The sequence below is a fragment of the Rhincodon typus genome, chromosome 19 (assembly GCF_021869965.1).
Source record: "Rhincodon typus isolate 14 chromosome 19, sRhiTyp1.1, whole genome shotgun sequence".
Classification (NCBI taxonomy): Eukaryota; Metazoa; Chordata; class Chondrichthyes; order Orectolobiformes; family Rhincodontidae; genus Rhincodon; species Rhincodon typus.
Genome location: NC_063350.1, coordinates 30,667,486 through 30,682,902, shown reverse-complemented (window position 1 = coordinate 30,682,902; position 15,417 = coordinate 30,667,486). Strand labels below are relative to the sequence as shown.

At 37.3% G+C, this 15,417-nt stretch overlaps 1 protein-coding gene across 2 annotated transcripts in view; it reads right to left on the bottom strand.

Moving 5' to 3' along the window:
- Positions 1-3,290: 3,290 nt before the first annotated feature.
- The window catches only part of prex1 (phosphatidylinositol-3,4,5-trisphosphate-dependent Rac exchange factor 1), a 220,540-nt gene continuing 208,413 nt past the window's right edge, over positions 3,291-15,417 (bottom strand). For both annotated transcript variants that reach the window (XM_020527744.2, XM_048608419.1), the window contains 5 exons: positions 15,230-15,296; positions 14,183-14,373; positions 11,454-11,556; positions 11,262-11,329; positions 3,291-7,570 (listed from right to left, as the gene is read on the bottom strand). In XM_020527744.2, coding sequence (XP_020383333.1) covers positions 7,528-7,570; positions 11,262-11,329; positions 11,454-11,556; positions 14,183-14,373; positions 15,230-15,296 — 472 coding nt within the window. In that variant the 3' untranslated portion in view covers positions 3,291-7,527. The remainder of the gene's footprint in view (positions 7,571-11,261; positions 11,330-11,453; positions 11,557-14,182; positions 14,374-15,229; positions 15,297-15,417) is intronic.

The following is a 15,417-nucleotide window of genomic DNA, read 5'->3' as shown; positions in this document are numbered from 1 at the left end:
GGATAGGCTTTTATTCACTGGAGTTTAGAAAAAGTTAAGGTGTGAATTGATCAAAACATACAAGATTCTGAGCGGTCTTAACATATTAGATGGGGAAAGAATGCTAACTCCAATGGGGGAATCTAGAATGAGGGGTTACTTTCAAAATCAAGGGTTGTCCTTTTAAAATAGAGGATTGGATATAATTCTTTCCCTGACAGAGTGACACAATTCTTTGAAGCACTCTTCCTGAAAACATAATGGAAGCAGAGTCCTTGAATATTTTTAAGGCAGAGAAACGTAGATTCTTGATAATTAAGGAAATGAACAGTTATTAGAGAAAGGTGGGAGAGTTTGCACATTCTCCCCGTGTCCGCGTGGGTTTCCTCTGGGTGCTCTAGTTTCCTCCCACAGTCCAAAGATGTGCAGGCTCGGTGGATTGGCCTCGCTAAATTGGCCATAGTGTTCAGGGATGTGTAGATGAGGTGGGTTATAGGGGGATGGGTCTGTGTGGGATGCTCTGAGGTTTGGTGTGGACTTATTGGGCCAAAGGGCCTGTTTCCACAGCGTAGGGGTTCTATGAATGTTCATTGAGGTTATAATCAGATTAGCCACAATCTTATGGAATGGTGGAGCAGGCTCAAGGGACTGAATGGCCTCCTTCTGCTCCTAATTCGTAAATTTACATATAAGTTCATAAAAACGATACGAATAATTGAATTAGATAGTGAAGAAAGGTTTAAAAAATGGGAATGCTGAAGGAAAATGGAGAACAGACAAACAGAATGAGAGTACCAATAAAATGTTAAATAGTGCATTAAAGGTAGCAGCGTTCGGGCCACTGAAGCCAGGGTTCGTCCACTTTTCTTTTTACATTTTTTTTATTCTCACTTTTTCTTTAAAGTCTTTCCTCTTACCTTTTTACCTTGGTTGCATCAGTGAGAGTGGGCCCTGCACAGAATGGCGGACAAAGATGGCGAAGCTGACCCCGGGAGTGGCAAGGCAGAGTTAATGACGAAGAAGGCATCCAGCAGTGGCAGCAGCAATGCCAGGATGAGGCAGACACGACTCCACCCCAGCCCAAAGTCTCCCAGCGAGCAAGGAGCAGGACCTGGGCTTAATCCCCATGATCCAGACTCGCAGGCTGGAGCTGAGGGGCCAGGTCTGTGACCAGGCCCGGGTGTCTGATAGCACAGGCAGCGAGTTCAGTCCCAACGCGGGACCCTGTGACACCAGCTGCAGCTGCATCAGCAAGGTCGGCCCAGCATGAATCATGTCGGCAGCGTTATCGAAGGTGAAATGGCAACGGAGAATGGCGATACATTCCAGTGGTAGCAAAGTGGAGAAATAGGGTTACAGCAGTGTTGTCAGTTTAGCAGTAAGGACGAGACATTGGGGTGGTGGAGCCCAAATCCAAGCCTATGGCTGAGCTAGAAGATAGATGACGGCAAAGCAGTAGACATTGTTTACTTGGACTTTAGTAAAGCCTTTGACAAGGCCTTCTACATGGTAGACTAATTGGTAAAGTTAGATCAATGGGATTCAGGGTTAGCTTGCCAACTGGATAAAAAATTGGCTTAATGGCAGTGGACAGAGTGATGGAGGAGAGTTGTCTTTTAGACTGGAGACCTGTTAAAAACAGTGTTCTGCAGGGATCCGATTTTGTTTGTCATTTACATAAATGATTTAGATGAGAATATAGAAGGCATGGTTAGTAAGGATAACCACAAAATTGGTATAGTGGACAATGCAGATATCTTGATCAATTAGGTCAATGGGCTGAGGACTGGCTAATGCAGTTTCATTTGGATAAATGCAAGGTATTGCATTTTGATAAAACAAACAAGGACAGGAATTATACAATTAAAGTAGGGCCTTGGGTAGTGTTGTAGTACAGAGAGACCTCAGAGTTCAGGTACATAATTCTTTGAAGTTTGCTCAGATCTCTTGAGCATAGGATTGGTATGGTCTTTTCTGGATTACTGTGTCCGGTTCTCGTCGCCCTTTTATATGAAGGATATTATTAAGATGGAGAGGGTTCAGAAAAGATTTACCAGAGAGTTGCCGGGAATGGGGGGTTACATTATAAGGAGAGGCTGACACTTTTTTCACTGGAGCATAGGAGGTTGAGGGGTGACCTTACAGAAGTTTATAAAATGAGGGGTATAGATAAAGTGAATAGCATATGCTTTTCACTAAGATGGGAGATTTCAAGACTAGGAGGCATTTTTTAAGGTGAGAAGAGAAATATTTCAAATTACAATGGGGGCAATCTTTTTACACAGAGAGTGGTACATGTGGAATATATTTCCAAAGGAAGTGGTAGATGTGGGTACAGTTACAACATTTAAAAGACACTTGGATAAGTACATGAATAGGAAAGGTTTGGAGGGATATGGGCCAAGTGCAGGCAGGTGGGACTCGTCTAGTTTGGGACTATGGGCGGCATGGACTGGTTGGTCCAAAGGGTTTGTTTCCATGCTGTATGACTCTGTGACTCTAGAGACCTAACTTTATTGAGATAAGACTATAAGATGAACTTTATTGTTGTATTTTTCTGGCTCTATATTCTGTGCTTTGGTTTATTTTCCTTGTTTTAAGATGGCGCAGGAGAGTGGAGAAACTAAATACTTTTCACTGTATTTGTAATAAATACACATGACAATAAATCAAATCAAATCGTATCAACAACGGTCTTGCAAGTTGCTTCTCATCCTCCTCTTTGTAATGTCTCTAATTCCACTCTCTGGTATAATCCCAGAGACTTTTGCACTCATATTTTTAATGCAACAAATTGCTTTTAAAAGCATGGTTTCAGCCTCTTTCAATGACAGCACTTAAGCTAAAAAGAGAACAAAAATCAGTTTGGCCATGATAATGTAAATTGCCTTACAACCATCAGCAAAGTATGAGCTAACTTTGCACCAATAGAGACACCATTGTTGGGTTCTCCTCTGAGGCTGTTCAGATCAGCATCTGTTGCCTGCTACACTAAAGGGTTTCTGCTGAACTTTCAAAAGGAGACCCAGTCAGCAGACTCAATGATGAAGTTTCTGGCTTTTCATTTGCCATGATGTAAAATATCTTGGAGTTCCAGTGAGGTTTTATTACAGAATTAGCACAACACTATCTTGTCAAGGGCAGAGAAAATGACTGGGTAAGCATGGTTCATGGCGTGTTTGAGTCTATATTAACATATGAACAGAAATAAATTGAAGTTCACCTGAATTGATATATGTACAGATTTTATCAGGGTTTCACTGAACTGGTGTCTTTGAGACATGCAGTTAAGAAGTAGGTACAGCTTCATAATCATTGTGAAATACTTTATTGGTCACAAAGTAGTTACATTGCAAATGGTCTACAATTCTTACTTCCATAATGCCACTAAATATATCTAATTCCTTTGACTTCAGTAATTTTAATGGAAAGATGCAGAATGAAATAGGGAAAGTTGCAAACAGTGAAAGATACTATTCAACTACTGTTTTGACTTTATTAATTTAGTCATTTAAATGATCAACTGTTCCAGTTCCTTTGCTTGTGCTTGTGTCACTGATGATTCTAAGATGAGAATCAGTAACAATTCAGGGTTCAGTGGCCATGTTTTGAATAAAGAAGTCAAGTATTACATCAGTTAGCACACTTGAAAGGAGCATGCAGCTAATCCCAGCACGTTCCATACCCTACACAGCACTAACTTACATTTTTGCAGTGATCTGTTGCAACGTGCTTATTTAAAAGTACTATTAATGTCCACTCTGCAAATACACTTCAGTTCTGTGATTCACAGAAACTAATGCAACAGATCAAACATAAAAACAGAAAATGGCTTAAAATCTTTGTTACAAAATGATACATAATTTCATTAAGTCAACTTCTATCTTGTAGAATGATTAATGCGTTGGACGTTTCAATAAGAAAGCATGCTCTGTGATTGATCATTCACTGCTATAGATATTTTGGGATAGTAAATTCTTTCTTTAAATATTATGCAGTTTAATTGTGAAATGAAAACAGGATTAAAGGCACATACAGCCTTAAATGTAAATAAAAATTTATTTGCTAACAGGTTAAAACTGACAATCTAACTATTTCAATAAAATAGCATTTAAAATTAAACACTCACTGTACAACTGTAGAATTACAGAACGAAAACTACATCATGAACCTGATGTATTTACAACAATAGCAAAACAATGGTTACTAGCATTATACACAACAATGGCTTTGTCAAATTTTAATAAGTCACCGGATGAAAGTGCACCTCTTCCTTGCAGATCTTTGATAAAGAAAGTATTGCACTGGTCATGACAAAAACTGTTACAAGAGTTTGGTCCTTTAATCTAAAATCAGGAGAATTGATTGTCTTAGTTTTACAGATCTGTGAATTGATATCTTCCAAAGAAGAGGTGCAATCTAGGACTTGAAGTGAAACAGAATTGTGTTAATGTTCCTGAATGTTTAAAACAAGTAACTGCATCATACCAGAGATTAGACAAGAGTCAGAATAACTATGTACCACTCTCTGTTTGTGCAGGACTAAGCATTTTAAAATGAGAGTGTAACTGTATGTACAATTTTCTATTAATAGTTATTTTAGTTATGACAAAGGTTTACAATTTGAGATCCAAATTCAGTGATTCATTTTCTACTGGATTTAATCATCACATTATAGTCAATACTTGACCTAAATACAGGCTGAGCAGAGACACTTGAAATCACACGAAGCTGCTAAAATATTCACTTTGACCAAGATGAAATTTTAAGAATTGTGTGACCCAGTTTCAAATTTTACTCTAATTTGGAATTTTAGTCCAGTACATAGTGAGCTAAGAAAACAATTTTCTTTAAGCTGTAATGAATTAATATTGCGCAACATAGGAAAAATGAGTTGGGAGGCAATTAAAAGTGTCCATTATTTCTTAATTGAGTTATTCATTGTGCAAAAATAAAATTCCACACAGTGTCTAAGCTGAATCTATAAAAGGCTGTGACTCAGCATCGCTGGACTAACATGGGGAAAAATGTCTAAATTGCTATCCAGTGGCCTCTGGTGGAAAAACTGTCTGTGTGGAGATTGGCTTAAGACCGACTCAACTATGAGAACTTCTGCCAAAAATCCCCATCTCACCTAAGAAATGAACACTCTCAGGAAACTAAATTTTTGGGCGACAACTTATGCGGTCACATCCAGCAAACACCTTCGGGAAAAGAAGGAAATATTGGGTGAAGGTGTTTAAAGAAGAATGAAAAAAGAAACTACTGCATTTTCATGGTATTCATCACATAGATTCAATCTGACTAAGGTATCATTGTAATATATCCATTAAAATTCTGCAGGGTACAAGACTAAATTACTACCAATCTGCACCAAAACAACACTAAAAATATCAAAGACTGTTTAAATATAACGCTGAAAGGAAGCAACGTCTCTCTCTGCTGATTAAAGGAATTAAGACTTTTCACATGCTTGGTTCAGCTGAACTAAGTATTTTGTGCATTGCACAAAAGTTAAGTCACACATTTATCAATTAATTACAATATATACTACTTCAGTGAATGTGGAGATGATGAATGGCGTAATGCAATGATCTGTTCTCTGGACTACAGACAGCACAGGAAATGACCAGATCAGAAATCATGGAACATTAGGAAAATGAGACTCTGAACTGGAATCAAATCAAATGCAGTCTTTTTTTCCACTTTTATCATCTTCCTCAATTCTAACCCAAGTAATTTTAATTCACAATTTAAAACATATGTACAAATAAGTATCTGCTCAGCCAATAAAATGGTCAAGTTAACTCTTGAAACAATTACATGAGAAGATATTTTACATTTAAAAGAAAATAGGTTACAACAACAGAATATTTACCATGTTAATACTGAACAAAATTTCAACCTAGTAAAGCAGGTGAATTTCAAGAGCTTATAATTCTAGCTTTAAGGCACTAGAAATGGGCTTCAAAATTTAACCAATTAACCTTTCGCCCTGAGACAACTGCTTCAACACTTATCTATTGTGCAAATAAACAAAATTTTTTTAAAAAGTTAATACTAAAACCAAAATGCTCACAAAATCGTCTCTTGCTAATTGTGACAAGAAACAGAACACAATTAGATCAGATTATTTAGTTTTCAAATAATTCTACCATGACAATAGCAATTTCAAACTGAAAACTCTGAGATGTGCAGAAGCTAAAATAATGTGGTCCACAGTTTGTCTTTTTCTTCATGACATGTCTGTTAGACTCCAGTTTTTCCCTTATTTATCCAGGTCAACAGGTTTTGTGTCACTTGGTATTGTTACAGAAGAATTTTGAATTAAGTACTGAACTCAGATGTAAACATAAACTTTCATGACTGCAACTATAGGGAATGTTCAGTCATCTGTTGACATAATTTCAAGAAAAATGCAAACAAATTGATGTTGGATATTCACCTGTTGATACTCAAATTAAAACAAGTAGATAGCAATACTGCCAGCTATAATAATAAAGCTAGTTGTGACAGAAATATAAATATCTGAAATAGTCATGTTTACTGGCATAATTTGTAGACTTTGAAATTGGATCCTGCAAGATTAAGGCAGAATGTACAAAACAGGCTAGGGAGCTTTCACAAATTTGAGGCGGTTTAGATTTTAATGTAATTCTATCCTAAAAGGTCAACATATTAGTTTTCATTTGAACTCGGCTTGTGTTGGTAATAGCTGATTTTAGTAAGTAAACAGAAAATTGAACTATTGATTCAGCAGAACAAACACAATCCTGACAATTCCATTAGACCACATTCAATAATGCTGTCTTAGAAGCAAAACAAAAAGCATAGTAGCAAAGGGTATAACTATAATCAAGGGAATTTTTACATTGTTTGTTCATTTAAAATGAATTGTTAACAGTACATGTTGTATCAGATGCTCTAGTTAAGCAGAAGGATAAGAGCCTTCTGTAGCTACACAACATATAATAGTTATGTGTACAGTACCATAGATGGTCTCATGAGTATATTATATAATGGGTATTTTTCATAAAAAAATAGCTGGAGATTCTCTGCTATCTTAACAATCTATTTGTATAGCATCTTACTTCTCTTACAGTCTTATATGTGCAATAGCATTAGTATCTAAAAACAAAGTTGGTGCATAGTCTTTAGCTTGAGATGCATATGTAAATCAGTAGAATTCCAATGTTGACAAAAAGATGTGCCTGAACCCATAACTACACTGACATAGGCCAGTCACCAAGATCCAAAAATTATATGTATGCTGAGGTATGCATATACAAAAATTCTTAATTTTATAGCTGTTCCATAAGTTATTACAATACATCCAGATATTGATGCAGGTTGGGATAGTCAACTATCACTGTGCTGTTGATGGAAATATGGGCAAAAGAACAGCTCTGTCTCTGTGCTGCTTTCTGTACATACATAGATGCTCTACAGTTTCACTGTAACAAAATACAGACGCAATACAATTGTACAATGTCTAACAGTTCTAGCTCTCTGGGAAGTCCTGGAAAGCCGTTACAAAAGAAGTTACTTTCATATGTCTCCATCAGAAGGTGGTTGACAGAGCCGGTATAACCTAAGATGAAACAACAAGGATTAGTAATGATGTGCACTTTCAAATCTACAATCTACTTTATTCTCTGATGGAGAACAACAACAGCAACACATTCGTTCATTTCAGAGATAAGCACAGTCCAAGGAGAGCAAGTCTTTAGGTTTTCAAGCCTACAGAATAACTGGTTATGCTCCTTAGATTACAAACACTAGACACTGAATAGGACAGATGTGAGATTGCTCCGAGGTGATAGAATTTGCACTCTTAATTAGTTGTTTAATCAAATCAGGTCATACCTCAGGCTTATAAATGCTGAAATCAAAGCCAAATACTGATATGTATATCGAATCAAAGAATGGTATCTGCTTGTTCTGTGACCAATCAGTATATCATATCTGTGCTGGCCCTCTGAAGGAGCAATGCACTTAATTCCATTTCTCTGCTTGTTATGCTATAATCCTGCATTTTTTCCCTATCCAGTTAATAATCCAATTGCCTTTTGAACAAATCAACTGACCCTGCTTCCACCACAATCTTGGGCAATGCATTCCAAGTCCCAAGCACTTGCTGCGTGAAAATGTTTTTCTTCAGATTGCATTGCTTCTTTGGCCAATTACCACAAATCTGTGCCTTCTGGTTCTCAATCTTTCTACCAATGGGAACAGTATCTCTATCAAGTCTTCTGTTAGCTTCCTCTTTTCTAAAGAGAACAATCCTAATTTCCCCAATCTTTTCACCTAACTGCAGTTCCTAATCCCTGATAATATTCACATGACATTTTTCAGCAGTGTGTCTTCACACACTTTCAAGTGTGGTGCTCAGATTTGGATGCAGCAATCCAGTTGATTTCAAATTAGCAGTTTACCACAACTTCCTTGCTTTTGTATTCTGTGATCCCGTTGATAAAACTCAGGATTAACCACCCATTCAATCGGTTCTAATATCTTCTATGTCCAAAAACATGTAGGTACTTTTGCTCCAGCATCCCACGCAGAACTGAACCCTACAATTTATATTGCTTCTCTATACTTTTCCTACTAAAATTAAACACATCACAATGTTTTGCATTAAATTTCATTTGCCTCTTTACTGCTCAATCCCACATATACCCTTTTGAAATAAAAAATGTGTGGAAAAATCTCAGCAGGTCTGTCAGCATCTGTGAAGACAGAAACAAAGTTATTGTTTCAAATCCGTATTCTGCTTCTTTCTCCACAGATGCTGCTAGACCTGCTTCATTCTTACAGAAGTCTCTTTCTTAATTTATATATCAGAATTTTGTTTTTATGTTTTTTTGAAATTGTATGCTATCCTCCTAAATCACAATACTTTCAAGTTTCATATCTGCAAAATTTAAAATTGTGCCCTATACACTAAGGATCTAGCCAACAAATATCAAAAAGTCTAGGCATTCGAACATTAATCTCGAAAAAACTACCATAAACTATCCTCCACGTCAAAAAACAACTATTCACCGTGACCCTATTTCCTGTGACTCAGCCAAATTCATTTCCATATTGCTACTGTCACTTTTATTACACAAGGTCTAATTTTGCTCACAAATCTGTTGTGGTAGTCTAACATTATCTTCTGGAATTCCATCATATCAAAAGCATTTACCCCAATTAACCTTGCCCTTACCGCATCAAAAAACTTAAGCAAGTTAATTAAACATAATTCACTCTTAACAAATCCAGGACGACTTTCCATAATTGACCAGATTTGCCCAAGTGATGATTAATTTTATCCTAAACTGTCATTGCCTAAATCTTCCCTACCTCTAAGGCTAAACTGATCAGCATGGAGTTGTTGGGTTTATCTTTACGCCCTTTTTGAACAAAGGTGCAATATTTGCAATTCTCCAGTTCTTAAGACCATCAGAAATAGGAGCAGAATTAAGCCATTCGATCATAGCTGAAATGTTTCTCAACCCATTCTCCTGCCTTCTCCCTGAAACACTTGATCCCCGGACTAATCAAGAATCTATCTGTATATCTATCTCTGTCTTAAATACGATCTCAATGGCTTGGCCTCCACAGTCTTCTGCGGCAATAAGTCCCACAGATTCACCACTCTTTGGCTGAAGAAATTCCTCCTATCACAGCTATAAAGGGTCATCCCTTCGCTCGGAGGCTATGCTCTCAGGTAATACTCTTCCTGACTAGTGGAAACATTTTCTCCAGGTCTACTCTATTCAGGCCTTTCAATATACAGTAAATTTCAATCAGATTCCTCCTCACCTTTCTAAACTCTATTGAGTACAGACCCAGAGTCTCAACAGCTCCTCAATTGACAAGCACTTCATCCCTGAGATCATTCTTGTAAACTTCCTCTAGAGCCCTTCCAATGCCAGCACATACTCTGTTAGATACAGGGCCCAGAACTGCTCACAATATCCAAATGTGGTCTGACCAGAGCCTTATACAGCCTCAGGAGAACATCTCTGCTCTTGAACTCTAGCCCTCTTGAAATGAATGCTAACATTGCATTTGGCTTCATAACTGCCAATTGAACTTGCTTGTTAACCTTAAAAGAATTGTGATCTAGGACTCCCAAGTCCCTTTGTGCTTCAGATTTCCAATCCTTTACCCATTTAGAGAATCATCTATGCCTCTATTCTGAACACAGAGCTAGACCCCATATACACTCCATTGTGAAGGAAAACCGGAAGTGAGGTAATCCAGCTCAACAGACACCAGAGTTTAAATAACAGGCGGGAAAACACAACAGCGCTTCATCAGAGGCTGCACTGATGATGTTACCCAGCATGGTAATGTAACGTCTGCGGAACAATGAACCAGCTCGGTGAGCCAACCAACTACAACAACCACAACCTGAGCTACAAATCTACTCTAAAACCTTAGATGCCTCTATATTTCCTACTAAAGTGTATAACTCACACTTTCCCACACTGTATTCCATCTGCCATTTCTTTGCTAACTTTCCTGGTCACTGTCTCCTAAAGGTCCCCCATACTAACACGTGATCCACTTGGTCCCTCTCATTCCCAAGTAGGTCCAGCAGATGAAATAGATGAAGAAGTCCAATCCAATTACACCATGAAGGAGGACCACTGGAGGAGAGTGGTGTGGTCAACCAAGTATAAGACTGCCAATAGCTGGAGGAAGAGGGGGATACTTTGTTACAGTCATCATCACACAGGATGTAATTTGTGTGCGTAACAAGGGTTGTCTATTTCAATGCTGCGGCCATGCTGAAAACCTGATTAGGTGTGATTGGGGTGTGTGTGTGATTGGGTGTGTGTGTAGTAGGAGGTGTTTAGGTGTGATTTGGTCTGCGTGACTGTGTGTATGTGAATGTTTGTGCGTGTGAATATGTATGTGTATGTGAATATTTGTGCGTGTGAATATGTATGTGTATGTGAATGTTTGTGCGTGTGAATATGTATGTGTCTGTGTGAGTGGGAGAGAGAGAGTGTGCGAGTGCGCGTGTGTGTATGTGAAACTACAAGTGCAGCAGAAATAAAAGGCCTTACATTGAGAGACAATGACACGTTCAAGCACTAGAGAGAGAAAAAAAAGCACTTAAAAATACTGTGAGGTAGCTGAAATATTTTACATTCCTAACATTGGCCCTGGCTTGGATTCTGAAAGTCGTACTTTTATTGTTACTGGCTGAACGAGAAAGAACCACTTGCGTAACTTCTCAGATCTGACATAAAATATTACAAGTAAACACATTTATAACTTGCCTTGGCACAGATGGTGGCATCTGATCCATTACTTTCAAATTTTTGGCTGAATTCTCAACCCTCGCACCCTGTAGAAAGAAAAGAATCTATTGATTTCAAATAAGGGCAACTGAGCTGCACACTCATCACAACAGTTTTAAACGATTCAACACATGCCTTGAGATCCATTTAATTTGTCTTTGAGGATCTTACCTGTTTTCTCATAATGTCTGTGGCCTGCATGATACATCTAGGTAACAGTCCATGGCTACGAGCCAAAATAACTGCTTGTTCCAGGGTTACACTTAAAGTACTCCTGAATAAAATGAAAATGATAGGTCAATTAACATACCCTATGGATTTACCATGACAAAGACAACATCTTCGAATAAAAACCGAAAGAACTGCGGATGGGCACTGGACCCGAAACGTTAATTCTGTTTTTTCCTTCACAGATGCTGCCAGATCTGCTGAGCTTTTCCAGCAACTTTGTTTTTGTTACACAAGATCTTCAGCATGATCTGCTCAGATGAGGAGGAAACAAATGAGCTGATTGATACTACAAATCCCAATAGAAGATGAAATCTTTTACAAGAGCCATGTTTCTCCGAAGCAAATTCATTAACATACAAAATAAATTTACCAAAATTATAAATGTTGATTCCAAGGATATGAAAACTAAAATTATTTCCTGTTCTCCTTACATGTTGAAAAATGTGATTTGTTAATTTTACATCTGGAAACTTTGATTTTACTTCATGGGCTAATATGGAATAAAGTCATTTATTATCCTTTATTCAATGTGCTAAAATTTGTTGGCCTATGTAGGAAAGTCAGTATTTCTGAAAAAGGACATTTTTGTCGAAGCTGTTCACCTTGTACTGATCAAGTCATTTCGCAGAAATGCCGAATCAAGGTGAAAAAAGATGGTTATACTGTGCGAGAGGACAGTGTTGATTGCTACAGACATTGCCATACAGAATGCATGATTGACAATTAACAGCTCTGCTTTGTTTAAATTTTAAGTCAGACAGGGTGACTGATTGATGAAGACACTACCCTGAGAAATCAACCAGTGAATGGCTATCACCTATTTTGTTGAGTTGAAACAAACGCATTGGTGTACATGTTCTTTCTGTTTGCAGAAAATAACAGGGCCTTTTAAGTTAGCATATGCAATTTCCGGTACATGCACTGTCCTCTCATCCAGTATAAATGTTGGTTTTCCCATTGAATTGGTATTCTTGCAAAATGTCCTGATCAGCGCAAGACAAAAAGCTTTGACAAATTGTGTCTTTTTTCACAACACTCATGTTCTGTACTATGATAGCCAGCTTAGGAGTTGGCAATTATTGACAGTACAAAAAGGCTGAAGACAGTTTAAGTAACAATTGCCGAATGTTGGGTTGCTCTGGTGCATGATATAAATCAAATTTAATTATGTGGGTGGGCCAGTGTGAGATTAAAGCACTTGGGAATTGTCACTTTAAAAATAAGAAAAATACAATAGAATAGTACACTAGCGATGTTTGCTTTAGCATGAAAAAACAGTTTAATGTTCACACAAGATCCATGGTCTCTTACACAAAACTGAACATCATCAAAAATTATGCACAAAGAGAACATTAATCTTTAAAAATCAACTAAATTTTGAGACTGTACACCAGTAATGATGAAAGAAAATACAGCAAGATGTTAGAACACAGAATTAAACAGATTTTATCTTGCAAGTAAAACTTGAATGAGTGGCTCATGTTCGGAGAATATTCAATTAATAACGCCAATAGATAATTTAAATGTAAGAGTTTTGCTTTTAGATGATATTCCATGCTGTACCAATGACAGAAGTTATCTGCTGGCTTCAGGGTACTTCTGTATATTTCTAGATAATAGAAAGATAATGAATTGCCCTTTGATGAATCAAAAAACAGGTAATGGAAGATTCCACTTGTAATAAATCTATTCTAAACAACAAAGTTACAGTTATACAGAAACTTTCATGTAAACTGAATGTCTTAAACATTTTTCCCATTATTTTTGAAAATATAGTCACCCAAGTAGGCAAATGGAGTAGCTCACAATTTTTCATAAACAGCATTGGAATAACTGACCAGATAGTCCTTTCGAAAAAAAAGTTTTCGTTGAGGGATGTGTGTTAGTCAGGACACAGAACTACTTTGTTGCTCTTTTAACACCACTTTAAAAAGATATATAGGGCCTCAGGCTAACAGCCAAACTGGCACTTTAGAAAGTAGAGCACTCTCATTAAAGTTTTACAACAATCCCCTTCCTACCACGAACTTACATCCAAATCCAATACTCCATTCACAGTCTCCAATGGAACCAATAGCTGCTGCTTGATTTGCACTACCTTGTCAATGATAAAGGGCACCACTTCATTTTATTCCCATCACTTCATATTCACTTCATCAATGGCCATTTAAGATTGTCAAGATTTGCAGCACTTAAAGTGCTGCAAAACAAGGGACTCATCTTTACAGTGCTTGGATTCTGCAATAAAACCCTGTTGTAATTTACAGAGTCTGCAGATCAATTACAAGTGAGGCCATTTGTATTCCTGGCTAGATTTCACAGCACAGGCAGCAAGATACCAGCAGTACGTTAAAAGCTGCAAGTGTACTTCAGCTTACTGCCTTCTGACCTTAAACTGTGCTGCACATCACTGGCTAATATTATAAAACTGATTACAAAATTAGGATTAACATTAAAAGCAGAGTGAGTGAATCACAGATTTATGCAAAACTTTAATGACAGCACTTTATTTTCTGAACAAACGAACATACTATAAACATTCAACATTACCCAGCTACATCATATTCTGATACTTGTACGTTAAAATTTCCATCGTGTTTCAAGTGTCATCAGCAAAGCCATTGTACTGTTTTAACAGAAAGGACAGATAAATGACAGCATTAATTTACCTTTGTATACCAGTGCTACACATAACAATCTGACAAGCTCCAAGCCTGTTGCAAAGCTCAGAAGATATTGGCAAGGCTGCAACCCCAGAAGCATTGCTGCTTGAGTTCACAGTGGAAGTTGAATGCTTTGGGCCTATGTACAACTCCATCAATCGCCGAAGTTCCTCCAATGCATTGAGAGGACGTAACAGCTGTGACATTTGAAAAGAAATATGTTAGGCATGTGTTAGGTTTATGTCAAGCTTTTGGATACAAACAATGTCATTGTACTTTATGAAGTAGCTAAATCCTCTTCTCAATTTTTTACTTGGCTGGTATCTTGCCTATTGCAATATTGCAATCGATACAGACTTAGATACCACTCAGCATACATATTCATTTTGCTTTAACAAAAACAAATGAACAACTACACTGAACTTAAGAACGGCATTCAGTCCAATGTGTGTGTGCTGGTGTTAATGTTCCATACATTCTCCTTGTACACTTTTGGCAAATTCTTTTATTCTGTTCGTCCTCACATAAACGTAGAAAATAGGAGCATGAGTAAGTTATTCATTCCTTTGAGGCTACTCTACTATTCAATACGAGCATGGCTGGTCACTCAACTCAGTACCCTGTTTCCCCTTTCCCCCTGTAATCTTTGATCCCTTTAGCATCAAGAATTATCGCTAACTTTTTCTTGAAAGCATTCAATGCCTTGGCCTCAAGCATGTACTTAATCGAAAAGATATTTTAAGCAACATTAACTTTTCATGGTACTGCTTAAAATGTAAAATATAAGTCAAACATAGCTGCAAGGTGACCATGCAAAGTTGAGAAAAGAACTCATGACATACATAACTGCAAAATCTGGCATAGCTGATTAAGACACAGCAAGATGTACAGTTGTAAATCCTGGTCTCTGCTTACATTGGTGAGAGTGACTTTTAATTGCTTGACAGTGCTAAATAATTTGTTTTTCCATCATATACAGATTATTCAAAATTAAGGGAAGTGTTCAGTTAAGAACATGACACAGGTTTCTTTAGATTTTAGAAGACACCTTACCTGGTTTATCTTTACAGCAGTCGTAGAAGAATCAGAAGGTAAATTAGACCGTTCTAGATAGAAAGCCCTTTGGAAAGATTTTTAAAGAAATAAAATTTAGTTCAAATTATAAGTTAGATATGTAATAGAGGCCCATTTCCGAATTTACTATGAGATCTTGGCTAGACTTGGCTGAATCTGCATTTTAA